At 39.9% G+C, this 16,461-nt stretch overlaps 1 protein-coding gene across 1 annotated transcript in view; it reads right to left on the reverse strand.

The window, feature by feature from the left end:
• Positions 1-16,461, reverse strand: part of LOC102463247 (sodium channel protein type 1 subunit alpha) — a 119,152-nt gene that overhangs the window by 17,354 nt on the left and 85,337 nt on the right. The window contains exon 21 of the mRNA XM_075933529.2: positions 12,130-12,411. Within this exon, the coding sequence (XP_075789644.2) occupies positions 12,130-12,411 (282 nt within the window). The remainder of the gene's footprint in view (positions 1-12,129; positions 12,412-16,461) is intronic.

A 16,461-nucleotide genomic window follows, 5' to 3' on the forward strand; every position in this document is an offset into this window, starting at 1 on the left:
GAAATACAAAAAATATCCTTCTTCTCTGATTTAGTTGCCACTAACAGGGACCAATAAATAGTCCCTCATTGTCATGTCAGTCAGGAAAATGGCAACCAATAGAAACCAAGAATGTTTAAGCTCTCCAACAAGGTAAGTCCTTCTGAGCATAAACCCTAACAGGGAGATGAAGACAATAAGAGCACGGACATCTCCACAGACCCTAAGTTTCGTTAGTAATTATTAAGAAGCACTTATAGAGAACTTAGCTGGAATTTTCGAAGGAGGCTAGGGGAGCTAGACACCCAAATTACATTGTCTTCCAATGAAAGGTTTGCCCATAACTTCCTTCAGGTATGTGGGAAGTCTCCCCTTTAATGTGCTGTAGATTTTTTTTCAAAAATATAAATGTCTTCTCTTTTCAAATTTAGGCACCTAATGAAAGGGAAGTCCCTAGACACCACTGAAATATTTTAAGATAATTTTAAAATATTAATTTGGTACTCAAATTTTCAAAGTTGCCATAAATATTTGGGTGCCATAAAATAAATGTTTATCAGCATTCTTTCAGAGCATCAGAAAGAATAATAGAATACTAGAACCAGAAGGGACCTTGAGAAATCATCAAGTCCAGTCCCCCTGCCTTCACAGCAGGACCAAGAACCATCTAGATCATCCCTGGTAGATGTCTACCTAACCTGCTCTTAAATATCTCTAATAATGGAAATTTCACAACCTCCCTAGGCAATTTATTCCAGTGCTTAACCACCCTGACAGCTAGGAAGTGTCTCCTAATGTCCATCCTAAACCTCTCTTGCAATTTAAGCCCATTGCTTCTTGTCCTGTCATCAGAAGTTAAGGAGAGTATTTGTTGCCTTTCTCCATGTAACAACCTTTTAGATAATTTAAACAATTATGTCCCCACTTAGTCTTCTCTTCTCCAGACTAAACAAACCCAATTTTTTTAATCTTCCCTTGTTAGTTATGTTTTCTAGACCTTTAATGTGACAACAACTCTTTTAACAGATTAAAAATCAAAAGTGTGGCTGTTTGTGCGTAATAATAATAATTGTAATAAAGAATTAATATTTTATAGGAACATCTTATCTATTATGAACAGACTCAAAACACTATTGAGGAGGTCAGCATCTCATTACACAGTCTGAGTATTTGGTTGATCAATCAGTTGGGTTTTTATTTGGCAACTCACTCTGGGCACATCTGGACTACGTTTTACTTTCAAAAGAAGATATGCAAATTCGGCAGGAATATACATATCTTCTGATCACTTTTTTGAAAGTTTTTTTTTCAAAAAAGCAAGCAATCTAGACACGGCTCTTTCGAAAATAACCAACCCTTTTTTCAAAAGAACCTATAAACCTCAATTTTTGAGGAAGAAGCTTCTTTTGAAAATAGGGGTTTTTTTTTTAGAAAGAACCGTGTCTCAACTGCTTGCTTTTTTGAAAAAAACTCTTTCAAAAAAGCGATCAGAAGAAGAAATTCAAATTCCCGCTGAATTTGCATATCTTTGTTTGAAAGTAAAACATAGTCTAGATGTGCCCTCGTGTTTATTTTCTGTTATATGCTAGGGTAGTGGTGGGCAAATACCAGCCCATGGACCAGATCCAGTTTGCCAGCAGGGCCGGATTAAGGGCTGGGCTAGCTGGGCAGCTGCCCTGGGTGCCAATCTATGGGAGGAGGGGCACTAAAACACACCCCGGTTCATCCGTGGGCATCTCTAGGGCTGGTGCATGGAATGCAGTAGGGTGGCAGCTGCTTCGCCCGGCCGCGTCCTGCCCACAGCCCCAGCTCCTGCGCTGAGACTCAGGAGCGATGAGTTAAAGGCAACGGCATTGCCTCTGGAGCCTCAGTTTTCATTCAGCTGACAGAAAGCGAGTCCGCGGGTGGCTGGCAAAGCTTAGGGAGCGGCGGCGCTGGTCTCTCCCGTGTGCAAAATCTGCCACACAGGGCGCCCAAGAGGGGATGCCCAGAACTGGGGCTGCGCAACCTGTACACCTGCCACGGGCTATGCAGTTCCCAGCTGCCCTGTGCTCAGCCTGCGGAGGCTGTGCCACACTCCTGCTGATCAGGAAGCCCTTCCTTTTTGCCCCAGTCCAGTTGGAGCGAGGCGCAACCTCCCCGGGCTGTGCGCGGTGCAGCTGCACTGGATCAAAGAGGAGCGGCTGCCCAGCCAGCTGGCCATGGCACTCAGCCCAAGTGCACCACTCTCCACATGGGCTGGAGCAGAGGGAAAGCCCCCGATCAGCTGGAGTGCGGCACAGCCTCTGCTGAACACCGTGGCTAGCTGACCAGGCAGCTTCCCCTCTCCTCCAGCCCACATGGAGCGTGATGCACCTGGGCTTAAAACCACAGCCAGCTGGCTGGGCAGCAGCTCCTCTTTGCTTCAGCCCAGATGCCCTCTGCTGAGCCCTGGGACGCTGAGCTGCACTTCAGCTGATCGGGAAGCCCTTCCTCTTTGCCCCAGCTCAGCTGGAGTGCGGTGCAGCCTCCCTGGGCTGAGCGCAGGGCAGCTGGGCTGAAGCAAAGATGAGCGGCTGCCCGGCCAGTGGTTTTAAGCCCAGGTGCACCACACGCCATGTGGGCTGGAACAGAGGGGAAACTGCCTGGTCAGCTGGCCCCGGTGTTCAGCAGAAGCAAAGGCTGCACCACGCTCCAGCTGAATGGGAGGCTTCTCCTCTGCTCCAGCGCAGGTAAAGCATGGTGCACCTGGGCTGAACACCATGGCCAACTGACTGGGTAGCTGCTCCTCTTTGCTCCAGTGCAGCTGCACCACACTCAGGCTGGAGAGGCTGCACCTCAATCCAGCTGAGCTGGAGGAAAGAGGAAGGGCTTCCCAGCCAGCAGGAGAGCAGCGCAGCTTCCTGGGGCTGAGCACAGGGCAGCTGGGCTGGAGCAAAGAGGAGGGCTGCCTGGCCAGCTGGCCATGGTGTTCAGCCTAGGCGCACCCTTCTCTGCAGGAGGGGGGAGTTGGCCCCAGAAGAGGCGCCCGCTGGGGCTTCCCTGCTCCATGGGGGGAGTGGGGAAAAGTCCTAGGAGGAGGCAGGTGCAGGGAACTCCCTGCTCCTACTGGCACCTTGTTCCCTGTCGCAGAACCCTGTCCCCTCTCCCCCCACTGGCTCCCTGTCCCCTGCTGCAGAGCCCTGTCCCCTCCCCACACCCCAGAACCCTGTCCATTGCCCCCACTAACACTCTGTATCTGTTTGAAGGGGCGCCAAATTATTAGCCTGCCCGGGGCACCCACATGTCTCAGTCTGACCCTGTCTGCCAGGGTTTACCTCTGGTGGGCCCCCTCACCACTGTCTTTACCTGTGCCTTTGTGGGTGCGGGGGATCGCAGCTCCCATTGGTTGTGGCCAATGGGAGCTGCTTCCTAGCCAATAGGAGCTTTGATCACCCATTCCTGCAGAGATGCAGGTAAATATAATGGCAGTAGCCATCAGAGGCTAACCTCTCCAGTGTAAGTCTGGGAACTCCATCTTCTCATCTGGTTCAGTTTTTCTGCACTGTTAGTATTCACACAGCCCAGAGGTGAGGAATTTTTCCTTGGAGGGTAGAGAGAAATGCATGTAGTGTTTTAAAGCCCCAGCTGGGATTATTTAGTTAGGATTGGTCCTACTTTGAGCAAGAGGGTTGGATTTGATGATCTCTTGAGGTCTCTTTCAACCCTATGATTCTAATAAGCATCCATACTGAGATTTAATCAAAACATGCCTAGAGAAGATATGGAGAATTCAGGTAGTTCTGTATCAGTTGTCATCAGCTGCCTCTGCCAAAAACAGCAGGCACAGATCCCAGCCCAGAATGGGGAACCTTCTGTTCCATGATGATTGCAACCCCTATTAGTTTCTGCACATCTAGTTAGTAGTGGTGCTATCAGGAAAACAAATTCTGCCCATAGAGCATGTAACGTACAATACAGTTAGCAGCAAATGAAATAGACCAATCAAAAGTGATTAAAATAATGGAGACACAAGGGTGTGTCTAGACTACAGGGTTTTTTTGAAAAAAGTGGCCTTTTTTTAAAAAAAAAACTGTCCCTGCAACTAGACTACTGCCACATTCTGTTGACAGTAAATTGAAAGAATGTGGCGGTTTTGTCGACGGCAGTAAACCTCATTCTACGAGGAATAACGCCTTTTTTCAAAAGTCATCTTTTGAAAAAAGGCATTATTGCATGAAAACAGGGCTTTTTTGAAAAAAAGCATCTAGATTCTCTTTTGAAAAAGTGAGCTGCTTTTTTGAAAAAATCTTCTTGTTGTTTAGAAGCGCTTTTTCGAAAGATACTTTTGAAAAAGCCTCTTTCAAAAGAGGCTTGCAGTCTAGACATAGCAATAGTGGGACTATATATGATTAAAAACAAAAACAGCTCTGAAGCAGCAGAGTTTTTAGATATGTAATGTTGCCCGGAGGTGTGTGTCTGAGATGGGAATGTTTAATTCCTTAGATTAGATTAGATCATGTTGACAATTTATGGCATAATAGTAAAAGCCCTAAAAGACAGTGTTAGAATGCAGCTACACATGAACATTACTGAAGTCTCGGAAATGGCCAGGATTTTAAAACCAATACAACTGTTTGAAAACCAGATCTGCCATCTTAAACAGTTGTAGAAAAAATGCAGTTGTCCATAAAATTCAGTTGTCCATAATATGATTCCATCTGCTCAATATATTAAGAAGGTATATTTTTCAATCATGTACATGTTGTAAGTAGTGGAGGAGACTTTCTTGAGGGTGTGTTTTATTTTCTTTGACCCAGACACACACCATCTGAGGCCTCTCAGGCAGACTGGAATAATTTTGAATTACATATACATTTATATCATTCACATAGACTACCCGGGAGAAGAGATATATCAAAATTAAGTCTCTTACCCTCCTAATCCCCATAAACAGATACAAATAAAAAGAAAAATGCAGATCTCCAACCACAACTGAGAAAGGGGAAAAAGAACTGAGGTACTGTCAAAGCTCATACTGTTAATTATTATTGCATAAAATGCAACTTAAAAAAGAGAGGATGTGTAGAAGCTTTAGGCTGTCCATTAAATGCTACTTATTTGTGGTATCTTTAAAAAGAACTGAAAATAGAATCTACATTCACTATACTAACACAATTTCACAAAACCATAGATAGAATATTACTGTTCCCAACAAATGAAGGGAAAAAACACCAGAAAAACAAATCAAAATTCCCCAGCAAAAAAATTAGGCAGAATGGATGATAAATTGATAACTCGTTGTAATCCAATATGATTTCTCATTGTAGTGGCTGAAGATCTTTTAAACCCCTCAAATGATTCATCAGGAAAGAGTGAATATAATCATAATTATAAAAATATTTATATTAAATGAGGTTTTAGGGGGGAAGAACCTCCCTCTATCAACTCCCAGACTGGAAAGTTCACTTCAGCTACAGAAATATTCTTCAAGTCTGTGTTCCTGTGGAATAGAATACATAATGTGCAAATTCAGCACTAGAGTGCTGAAGTCAGTAAATGGGTATAACTCTTACTGAGGTCAATGGAAACCATGCAAGTTTATGTTAGGCTTGAATTTGGACTACAACCTTTTCCTCAAGAGTAAAAGCGACAAGGAGTCCTGTGGCACCTTATAGACTAACTGAAGTGTAGGAGCATAAGCTTTCGTGGGCAAAGACCCACTTCGTCAGTTGCATCTGACGAAGTGGGTCTTTGCCCACGAAAGCTTATGCTCCTACACTTCAGTTAGTCTATAAGGTGCCACAGGACTTCTCGTCACTTTTGCAGATTCAGACTAACACAGCTACCCCTCTGATACTTCCTCAAGAGTAGTAAAGCTTTGCTTACATATTGCCAAAATTACTGTCTATACTCTTTTGAATAAAACAAGAGTGAAAGAGTCCAGAATCTTATCTCAGTTACATTGTTGTAACTTGGTATAGCTCCAGTGATTTCTCATTCACACTGATTTAAATCAAGATAATCCCACTGATTTCAAAGTGGTTACCTTAGGTTACATCAGTGTAGTTGAGATGAGAGTCTGAACAAACCATTCTAGTTAAAAAGCCCAGATAAGTCTATAGGTAAGTAGAAACGTGAATGAAATTTAAAACAAACCAAAAACACAAACACAAACCAACTTACTGTCAGTAAGCGTAGATCAAGTTTTCAGTCAAAATTTTAAGATTGCACTGATGTTATGCCACTCTATTCCTTTACTAAAACCAAGCAACCAGAGATGATTTTTAGGAATGTTTTCAACTGTCTATTTTTTGGGCACAATATATTGCTTTTATTAATATCTTGTTGGTGATTTATAGATGTTCACATCTGCCTGATAACACTGTGTTTTATCGTCTACACTTTTTACCCCACATTCTGAATTTTTTTTCCAACTTTTCATTTACCTTGAAGAAAAGAAAGAAATCAGTATTTCACCCAATGGCTTGCAAAACGTTGACCAGAGAATTGTCTCTTACCCCCAGGAGATTTACTTACCAGAGGATTCCAAAATTCTAGATTTCACGTTATACTTGTTACAAGAGAGTCACAAAGGAGATACCAGTAGAGGCCCTTTATTTTCTCTCATCACCTCCCTCCCCTTCTCCACTTACAGCTGTACGAGAATTGGGAAGAAGGAATTTCAGAAGGATCTGTCTCTGCATTATCACTTCTCTTCAGGGATATAGAAAATCCTCACACAAGTTTATACCTCCCCCCTCAAACCTTTCAAAAAACAAATCATCTGCAGATTCACACAAACCAAAATCAGATGATTGGACCATAAAATGGAAAGTTTTGAACCAGTGGCTGTGGTGGACCTCCCCATGCTTTATGAAATGGACTTATAGACTTATGCCTTGGACAAATTATCTCATGTAACTATCAATCTTAATATCTTAATCCCCTGGGTCTGTATATCTTATTTTGGTGTATGTATCATTCTCATGTGTAAAGTTAGATTTATGGAGTATAGAATGCTTTATGGTTTTAAATGTGCAAATAAAAGCCATCAAAGGTGTTACCCTCAATGTCTAGATGACCAACTATAAATACCCTCTTTTGTCTTTTAAGTCTTAAGAGTGGTTGGTGTTAGGAAATCACATGTCTACACCAACTGGTAGGGGCAGATCAAGTAATTGTCCATGGAAAGGTGGTATCTATAAAACAATAGGAAGCTAGGAGTTTCTTTATCTGTAGCTTGCATGGCACACCCAGGAGAATAACTAAAGACCCCAAGGAAAAGGAGACTTCCCTGGTTTTGAAGGCTTTGCTGGAAAAAGAACAGTTTTAGGGTGAGTTTGTAATAAATTTGTACTGAAGTTTTATTGTTAGAATTAGCTAAGCATTTTCTTTTCTTTTAAATTGGTAATCAACTTTGTTCTACCTGTTTTCACTTACAACCTCTTAAATCCTACTACTTGTACTTAATAAAACCACTTTTATTTACTATGAAGCCCAGTGTAAATAATTGTTAATTAGGGGAGCAATCAGTGTATACATTTCCTTTCATTGTTAAAAAGGGCTTACTTAAATAATTAAGGTGGGGTTCTGATCTGATTTGGGGAGTGGTATCCCATGAAGCTGGGCTCAAAATTTTATTTTCCTTTGACCTGAAGAATCTGTACTGCTCTGCAGGGCAGTGATCTCAGCTCTGTGCCTTGGCTGGGGGAGACAAGGGAGCTGGCCCAGCAGGACAGGGTGGTGAGAAGCCACTGAGAGCAGGAAGGTGAGTGTCAGTGGCTTTGTCAGCACCCTGGGAAGCACCCCCAATGGGTCTTCTGTGACCACACCCTGTCACAGTGGCATCTTCAGAGCCCACAGAGAATGGATATTTAAATGTCACATAACAAAATACAAATCCAATCTACAAATGTATCTGGAATTTTTTTTTAGTCTCTGATCACCAAAATCATAACTGATATTTCCCAGGATTCTATCAAACTGGCGGTTCATAACATGAGCATATGTGTTTTACGACAAAAGTTTATGGCTCTGAACTTGTACTAGGAAATTTCTCTTACGGGCTTCTGGTTTCTGTAGAGATAAACTAAAGTAAGAGAATTCTTCACAAAACTTACTCAAGAGAGATCCACAAAGGTCTTTATCAGGTCAGAAAATCTACTGTGAAACAGAGGCAGTCTAAATGAAGAAATTACAGGGGGGGGGGGGGTTCTTTTTGGTTTTGTTTGTTTTTTCAGAACCTAGACCAGGTCTTCTGGATGTGTCACCTGTCAAGTAACTCAGACCAAGAATCTTTATAAAACTTCTATTTTCTTTTCTGCATGACTCTCATAAGAAAAATAATACTTATATTCAGAGAACATTAGACTCTAATCATAGCCAATAGGGCAGATTCCTGGTTTTGAAAATATTTTTTTATAGAAATCCTGTTTCATCCTCCTAGCCAAATCTTCTCTGTGATAAAAAAGAACTTTTTGTAGAATCTCTTGCTCCAGACAGAAACTGAAAGTGATCTGAGGAAACGGGAATTTATTTCAAATTATCTCCTGTCCAGAAAAGCTAAAAGAACCTACAATATTTCTCGTTAAGCAGACTGTAAAGATCAGCTCAGCTGGTAATGTCAGCTTGTTTACAAAAATGAATAATGCTAACAAAGAGATGAGTTTGAAAAACAGAGCCCTTCTAATGCTACTGGTCTTCTGCAAATGAAACCTTTACTGCATACTACAGCGTATGTCTACACTGCAATTAAAAAGCCACAACTGGTCAGTACCAGCTGACTTGAGTTCACAGGAGTTAGAATGAGGAGTTTAATCATGTTACAGACATTTGGGCTTGGGCTGTAGCCTGAGCTCTGGGACCCTCACAGGTCCTAGCATCTGGGCTCCAGCCTGAGCCTCTATATCCCAATTAAACAGCTCCTCAGCCTAACCCCTTTAGCCTGAATCAACGGGCATAAGCCAAGTACAGGTTTTTAATGGAAGCGTGTATCTACTCACATCGTTGATATGACTCCATTAGTGCTTATCACTTATTCCAGAGTTTGTCAGAAAAAGCAATAGTATTTTCCTGCCTCCTCCAACATGATGGATATTTTCACACTATTCAATAAAGTTTTTCCTCAGCTTCCTGTCAGTCTGAGACAAAGCCCAATCATGTCAATGGAAAGCCTCACAACAACTTCAATATGCTCTGGCTCCGGCTGTTTGGGAGCTGGAGAACAAACTTTTTTGATTCCTATTGATCTCAGAGGGCTTTTGGATCAGGATTTAATCAGGTAGTGTCCCTCCTTGCCCAGAGAGGAAGCACAGCAAGAATACCCATATACATTACACTTTTGTATCTAGATTCCTCAGGATTAATGTTTCATTTTAAGCCATCAGCCAAACATTCTTTCTTCCAATAGCATTATCTATATTCTGAGCATATTGTGGGACTAATTCAACCAATTCTTAGTATCTGTTCTTTTCAGACACACTTTCTGTTGCTACATATTCAATAGGGAGGATAGATATATGAACGTTCTGATATTTCCATCTTTTCCTCATGTTTCTACAGATCCAAGTGGCTTTAGGACTCCGCCCTAGATTCTTTTCCATATCAATTAGAAGATAACTTTTTACTTTGTGCCCTGATTAACAAAGCTATGCACAGAGCCCTGAAAAACTATTTCTTTGAGTCATGACCTTCACTGTGTTCTGTAAGGCATGTAAAAAAAGTATAAATTAATAATTTTCAAATTCATAAAGGGATTTACAAGCACAAGATCCACCAAAAGTGAATTAGACTTTTTCTCTGAGATCCTATTGGTGCTTTTGAAAATGTTCTCCTAATGCTCTAATTATGCCATGATTGCAAAATGGACATTATCACTTTATCACACACATCCTCAAAGATGTAGGGCTCTTTGCCCATTTTGTGGGCAGCCATAAGAGACTTTTTCACCAAAGAAATAAATAAAAACACAAATGTGCACAATCTCTCAATACTTTCTACAAGCTCTATGTCAGAATGGAAAATAACAAATAGTGCCACAGCCCAAGTTCCAGCCACAAACCATGTTCCACTCAGAAAGCTTTACCTCCTGAAGAGAACAGAATGAAACACTATTCTCAGTATATTGTGCAGCTGTTCAAAATGTGACCATACATCATCTGCTGGACTCCATGGGCCTGGCTCTCCTCCACAGGTACTGTATACCCATCGGCAGGACTGGATGAAGGCACAGGCAAAACAGGCACACATGACCCTAGCTCCCAGAGTCATACAGTGGAATTAGTAATTAAGTTTAAAATATGTTGCTAACTCTCATGATGACTCATTAGACTTACAGGCCAGAAGGGATGATTATGATCTTTTAGTTAGACTTCCTGCACATTGCAGGCCATAGAACCTCACCGACCCCTGTAATAGACTCCTAACCTTTGACTGAATTATTGAAGTTCTTGCATCATCATTTAGAGACTTCAAGTTACAGAGAATCCACCATTTACATCAATTAAACCTGCAAGTGACCATGCTACAGAGGAAGGCAAAAACTAAAAACAAACAAACCCCAGCCAATCTGATCCAGAGGAAAATTCCTTTCTGGGTCCAAGTATGGTGATCAGTTAAACCCTGAGCAAGTAGGCAAGACCTACCAGGCAGATACCAAAGAAAGAATATTCTGTAGTAAGTGAGAGCACTTAACACCTAGTCATTAAAAAAATAAATAAAAAATGTGAACAAAGCATAAATGATGCAGTGATGCTGCCCTGAATCTGCACACAGCTTCTGGTAGAGAGGACAGCAGCCACAAAAGACAGAAAGGAATGTCCCTGGTACTGCCTCCATCCCAGAACAGACCAGGCTCCTGTGTCCACGAAGGCCCTGGACTAATTGGGAAGGACTTGGAGGATGCCTTGCTGAGTTCTATTGGGCTGGCTTCCCTTTGGTGGGGCTCATATCCCATTTTGGATCCCCCTCCTTCACTCTGGCCTATTGGCACCAAAAGGCAGACAGAGAAAAAAGGGTGGCATTCTTTCAAGTACAAACCACTTATGTTACCAAATCAAATTATACTCACGGTGTATTGTCACATTTTCATAACATGCTTTATCCCTCTCCTTCTTCCATGCTGTGACCAGTAGTGAAATAATTAACAATGTTGATGTTTAAATTATTGTAATTGCGCATTTGAGATACCACCCCACTGAGATAAAAGGGGTAGTTCACAATTCTCTGAAATTGTTTTGTCAATTTATGCTCAGTTCATGTTTTCATGATTTTCTTCACAAAGTCTCTTGACTCCTTTTTTTTTTTTTTTTTGAAGAAAAGCTTAGACTCTGAAAAACTAGGTGACAGCTTAAAAAAACTTTGAAATTGTCAGCTTGACACGATCCAACAAAATAAAGACCTGAATTATAGATTCATTTTCTTGGCTTCTATTGAGATTAGGCTGCTGGATCATTTGAGGCATAGGAAATTTTTTCACGGTCAAAAAAGGCATTTTTTTAGCAGCAAGATAGCTAACATATATTAATTATCTTGCTATAAAAACTTACCTTTTTTGACAGTAAAAACACAGCCATAGAGTACTATAGCCCTCCGCATGCATTAGGTATATTCCGCTGAGTTCTATTTTTGTTAAAAAGATTCCACAAATTAGTTGATGTGGGCTCTCAAGGGGGCAGATTTTGTAGATAAGGTTATGTAATGGCCTTCTTTATGCTTCACCTTCTTCTCTATGTACTCAGAAACTGCTTCTCAGATCACACCAGTCTGCACTGGTGTCAGCTGAATCACTGAAAAGGGAATTTCTTATTTGAGAATTCTGTTCTGTGACTTAGTTATACCAATGCAAACTGCTGGCCTTTAGTAACAACAACATTCAAAGTACCCATGTGGTGTAATACCATTCAAAGTTAGTTAGTTGAAAGTTCTCAAACCAGGAATGAGAAAGAGGGAGGGAGGAATGGAGAAGAAATTATCCTGCTGGAAAGCATAGAAATCCTGGGTTCCTAGTAATTATCATTTGCCTCTCTGACATAACAGAGAAATATTAGCCACCAGTGCAATGCTATTACTGAGTCACAGACAAAAATTGCCAGGTAAGAATTGCTCTTTTAGTGACAAAATGGGGGGAAAAAAATCACTTTTTACTATTACAAATAAGCAAGAAGAGGTATATAAAGAGTGATCACTTACTACTTGAAGTAAAGAAAGATACCCAAATCCTACATTATCAAAGTTTACTTTCACGTTTTTCCATCGCGCACTTTCATTGTTTTTTATGAGTTCCTCGCACTGACTATAATTGTTGATTCTGTCGACATCAAACCTTTCATCAGATGTGGTGTTAACACAGTAGTAGAACTTCCCAGCAAACAGATTTACTCCCATGATGCTGAAAATTAGCCAGAATATGAGACAAACGAGAAGCACGTTCATGATGGATGGAATTGCTCCTAAAAGGGCATTCACAACCACCTAGTACACAAATACAGGGGGGAAAAAGAAAAGAGTATAAGAGTACTTACTGCAGTAAAATAATTACATTGTTTTATCCATCCTTAATCTAATTTTTATTAAAAAGATAATACTAAAATGTTCATGCAATATGTCAATGACAATAGTGTTACTTTATTCTTTTAAATATTTAAAGATTTCTGGGAGAACAACAAAAAAGTGAGAAAAACTAAAATATTTAAATGAAGAACAAAATAAAAACCTGGTGGCAGTGACATGAAGTCTTATATTGATGTGCTCTATAAAAGAGAGAGAGAAATGTTAAATATAAATACAGAAAATTAAAATAATCTAAATTGATGCAATAAATTATAATGTGCAAACTTAAAAATGATTAATCACATGTAGATTTGTTCAATAGGCCTTTGAAATTAAAACTGAAAACACAATACTAGAAATTTAAAAACCAAGACCTACGTTAAAAGGATTATTCAAGATTATATAATATCTTTATTGCCTTATAGATCCATGCATAATGATTACAAAGATCAATTTCTTTGCATAGGTAAGCAAGACAGTTTTGCAATATGTGTTTATTTGAATCAACATAGTTTATTTCAAGCTCCAGTCTTGTTTAATTTATTGAGTTTAATTCAGCAAACTTATTTTAAATGAAACAATTTTTTAAAATCAGTGAATAAACAATTCAAAAATCAACAGAAGGGAAGTTGATAAAAAAAGAATTGAAAACAGCAAATGCAAAAGAGCACAGAGCTCTTTGATCAGACTTATCAGGGATTAAATTGACTATTAAAATACCTTTTAAAAAGTATCTTCCAATATAATGCAGGGTTTTAGTTATCAGTGAAATACTAAATTTCTATCTCTGCTTTTGGGAGGAATATATTTGCTATACCACAGGAAGTATTATTAATTATTTACAGTGAATCTTGTATATTGTAGGAGTCCTTAATTCATCAGCCAGCAGGTTATCATCCAGAAAAAAATTACCCAAGACTTAGTTTACACAACAGGTTTTGCCAACATATTTATGCCAGTTACGAGTGGGGGAAAAATACCTTACTGATAAAGCAATGCCACCAAAAGCTTGTTGTAGATGCAGTTTTACAAACAAAAGAATACTTTGGCTGGACAGCTAATGCAGTTCTGGGGGGTGGTTTAAATATGCAACAAAAACGAGTAGTCCTGTGGCCCCTTAGAGACTAAACAAAAATATATATTATATCATGAGCTTTCATGGGAAAAACCCACTTCATCAGATGAAGAATTGGGTTTTGCCCATGAAAGCTCGTGATACTATATATTTTATTGTTCGTCTCTAAGGTGCCACAGGACTACTTGTTGTTTTTAAAGTTACAGACTAACATGCTACCCCTCTGAGACTTTTATGCCAACAAAGGAACTCCTTTGTCAACATAAGCTCGGTCTCTAATAGGGCACTTTGCCACCATAGCTACACCTGAATAGCTATGCCAGCAAAGTATTAGTGGTGTACACAAGCTCCTAATCACCACCAGCATGTGATGGAGGGTGAAGGGGGAGGGGAAAGAAGAACTGATGGCTGGCTTCTTCCCCTTCTTCTTCTTTGAAATTCCAATGCTCCACAGATGAGAGAACTCTCTCCCTCTTGAGGATGAAAGTCCTGCAGGGCTTTAAAGCCACAGCACTAATCATCTGTGATTTTTAACTCATCCAGTGAGTAGATTTTGCTGAGAGATATGAGATTTATCTAAGCAATAACAAAATCACATAGGGTTTTCTGTCTTTAATTTACAGCTACTTGCCAACCCTATTCCCTAAAGGCAAGATATGACAATAGTTAGCTACACAGAAACGTTAAATTGTTTTTTCCAAATATACAGTGAATAATTCATGTGCCTGTCAAAAAAGCTACAAAAATTGTGGGGGTGTGGTTGGCTAAACAGCTGAGAATCATTTCTCTCCTAGGTCTCTGACACTAAATCTACTGATTTATTGTTTATTTGTGATTTTTTTGAACTCAGCACAGAGTACCATATGGGACACTGTAAATAACAACTGATATTTAATTTACTAAACAAAATTTAATATACGGGCCTGATTCTCAGTGATGCTGTTCCTGCAGAGGGGAAGGACTAAAATGGGGGCTATAGAGGTAGTTTTAGATGGCTTTAATTTTCCTTTGCCCTCCCTGTTTCCTTTCCATGCAAGGGCCTTTCCAGCACCCCAGTGTAAGTAACAGCAATCTCAGGGATGTTCAGACTTGTTCTCTGTTCCCCAGGGCCTATGAGCCATGGGAAGCACAGTATTACCGTAGTACATTACATTCCAGCTACATTCCCGTCAAGCCTCCAACATGACCCCTATGCCACAACGTAAAATCAAGACCATTATAGAGACCTTAGATGAGTTTCAGGCTGGCTGGACAAGCCCTTGCACACAGAGTTATTCTCAGAGGTCTTTTCTTCCTGCTTTAAGGACTCTTTCCATTGACAGCGTGGCACAAAGGGGTATTAGTGAAACTGAGAATCCACCCAAATCACTCAATCAAAAGTTTAACTTTTAAAAGAGGAATTAATTTCTTCCTTAATAGCTTCTACTCTTATTGGTATTTACTGGAGGTATACTTGTGTTTTTAACATTCCTGTAATAGAAAATATGAAGTTCCTACAGAAATATCTGCATACCCCAATTAAAATGTTCATGTAGTAAAAAGGCTGATGGGGTGACAGTGGGGTTCTGGACACTGGAAAGCTATTTTCAGAGACTAAGGGAAGGACTCTAGTAAACAAGGATTTATTTATTCTATCTAGAAAGAAATGTAAATATTTTGCTAACCAGGTTGATGAGATTGAAAATAAAATGAAAATTAGTAATGTGTGGATTACTGGAACTCATTACAAGACCAAGTTAGTCGATGTCAATCTTTATCATTACATGCTTATCTGACATTCTAGATCAACTGGTGTCTTTGACTTTATTTATGAAGGCAAAATCTCCAGGATATATTAATACTGATCTTAACTTCTCCCTTGAAAATTGTATCTTTGTGTAGAAATCTGAAAAAAGGTATTAAGAGAGGAAGGTGGGCCCTAAATAAATTAGAAAAAATGTTTTGTTCTATGAATGTAATGGTTGTCCAAGGTTCTGGATTATCAACAGATCCAGCACAAGCACCAGAATGTTAATAACAGTTATTGTTATAAATAAATACGTAATTATTATAGAAGAAAAATTGCTGTCCAAGTATCTCATATCTTCTGGTGGGAGGCCAAATTTAGTCTCTCTATTCAGACTGCTAGAAAGGAAGACACTTGTTCTTGGAATTAAATGGATTCCACCAACTCATATTATATAGGTCACTCAATAACCATCAAATGCTTACAATTTTTGGTCACTACTGACCTGGCCTGGCTGTGAACTGGTGACCTAGAGATGAAAGGCTCTGTATCCTATTACCAACCCCTTGAGCTAGCCAGGCCCCTTGGAAGTATTTTTAAGAAAAGAAGAAAAGAAAATTAAACCTTTTAGATGTTTTGGCACCAGTAACTAGCCTTTGCACTATACTCCATAGCCTGTCAGACTGAGTTCTCCATGCTGTCCTATCCTTTGGGATCCTCCTTTTCAGCATATCTTGTAAAGAGTTCTTTTACATACATTATGCTAGTAACATGTAGAGCTGGAAACCATGGTTCTTAAATGTGATCTATAATGACTGAAATATACTAATATCAGGAGAGTCTGCCAGTGTCTGAAAGGACTCATTCTATGTTAATATGCACTGTTCTTGGTACAAGGGCTGTAAAGTTTTAGGTTTGCATCCAAGCATTTATGAATATCATGTGTGTGATTTGTGGGCACTCCTATAAGAGTGACTGTAAATGTAATTTAAAAAATAAGTTTAAAAAAAAAGAATTGGATGTAGTGGAAACTTCAAAAGCAATGAGGAGTCCTGTGGCACCTTATAGACTAACTGAAGTGTAGGAGCATAAGCTTTCGTGGGCAAAGACCCACTTCGTCAGATGCATGCATCTGACGAAGTGGGTCTTTGCCCACGAAAGCTTATGCTCC

Source organism: Pelodiscus sinensis, chromosome 7 (assembly GCF_052426305.1).
Source record: "Pelodiscus sinensis isolate ZL-2025 chromosome 7, ASM5242630v1, whole genome shotgun sequence".
Taxonomy (NCBI): Eukaryota; Metazoa; Chordata; order Testudines; family Trionychidae; genus Pelodiscus; species Pelodiscus sinensis.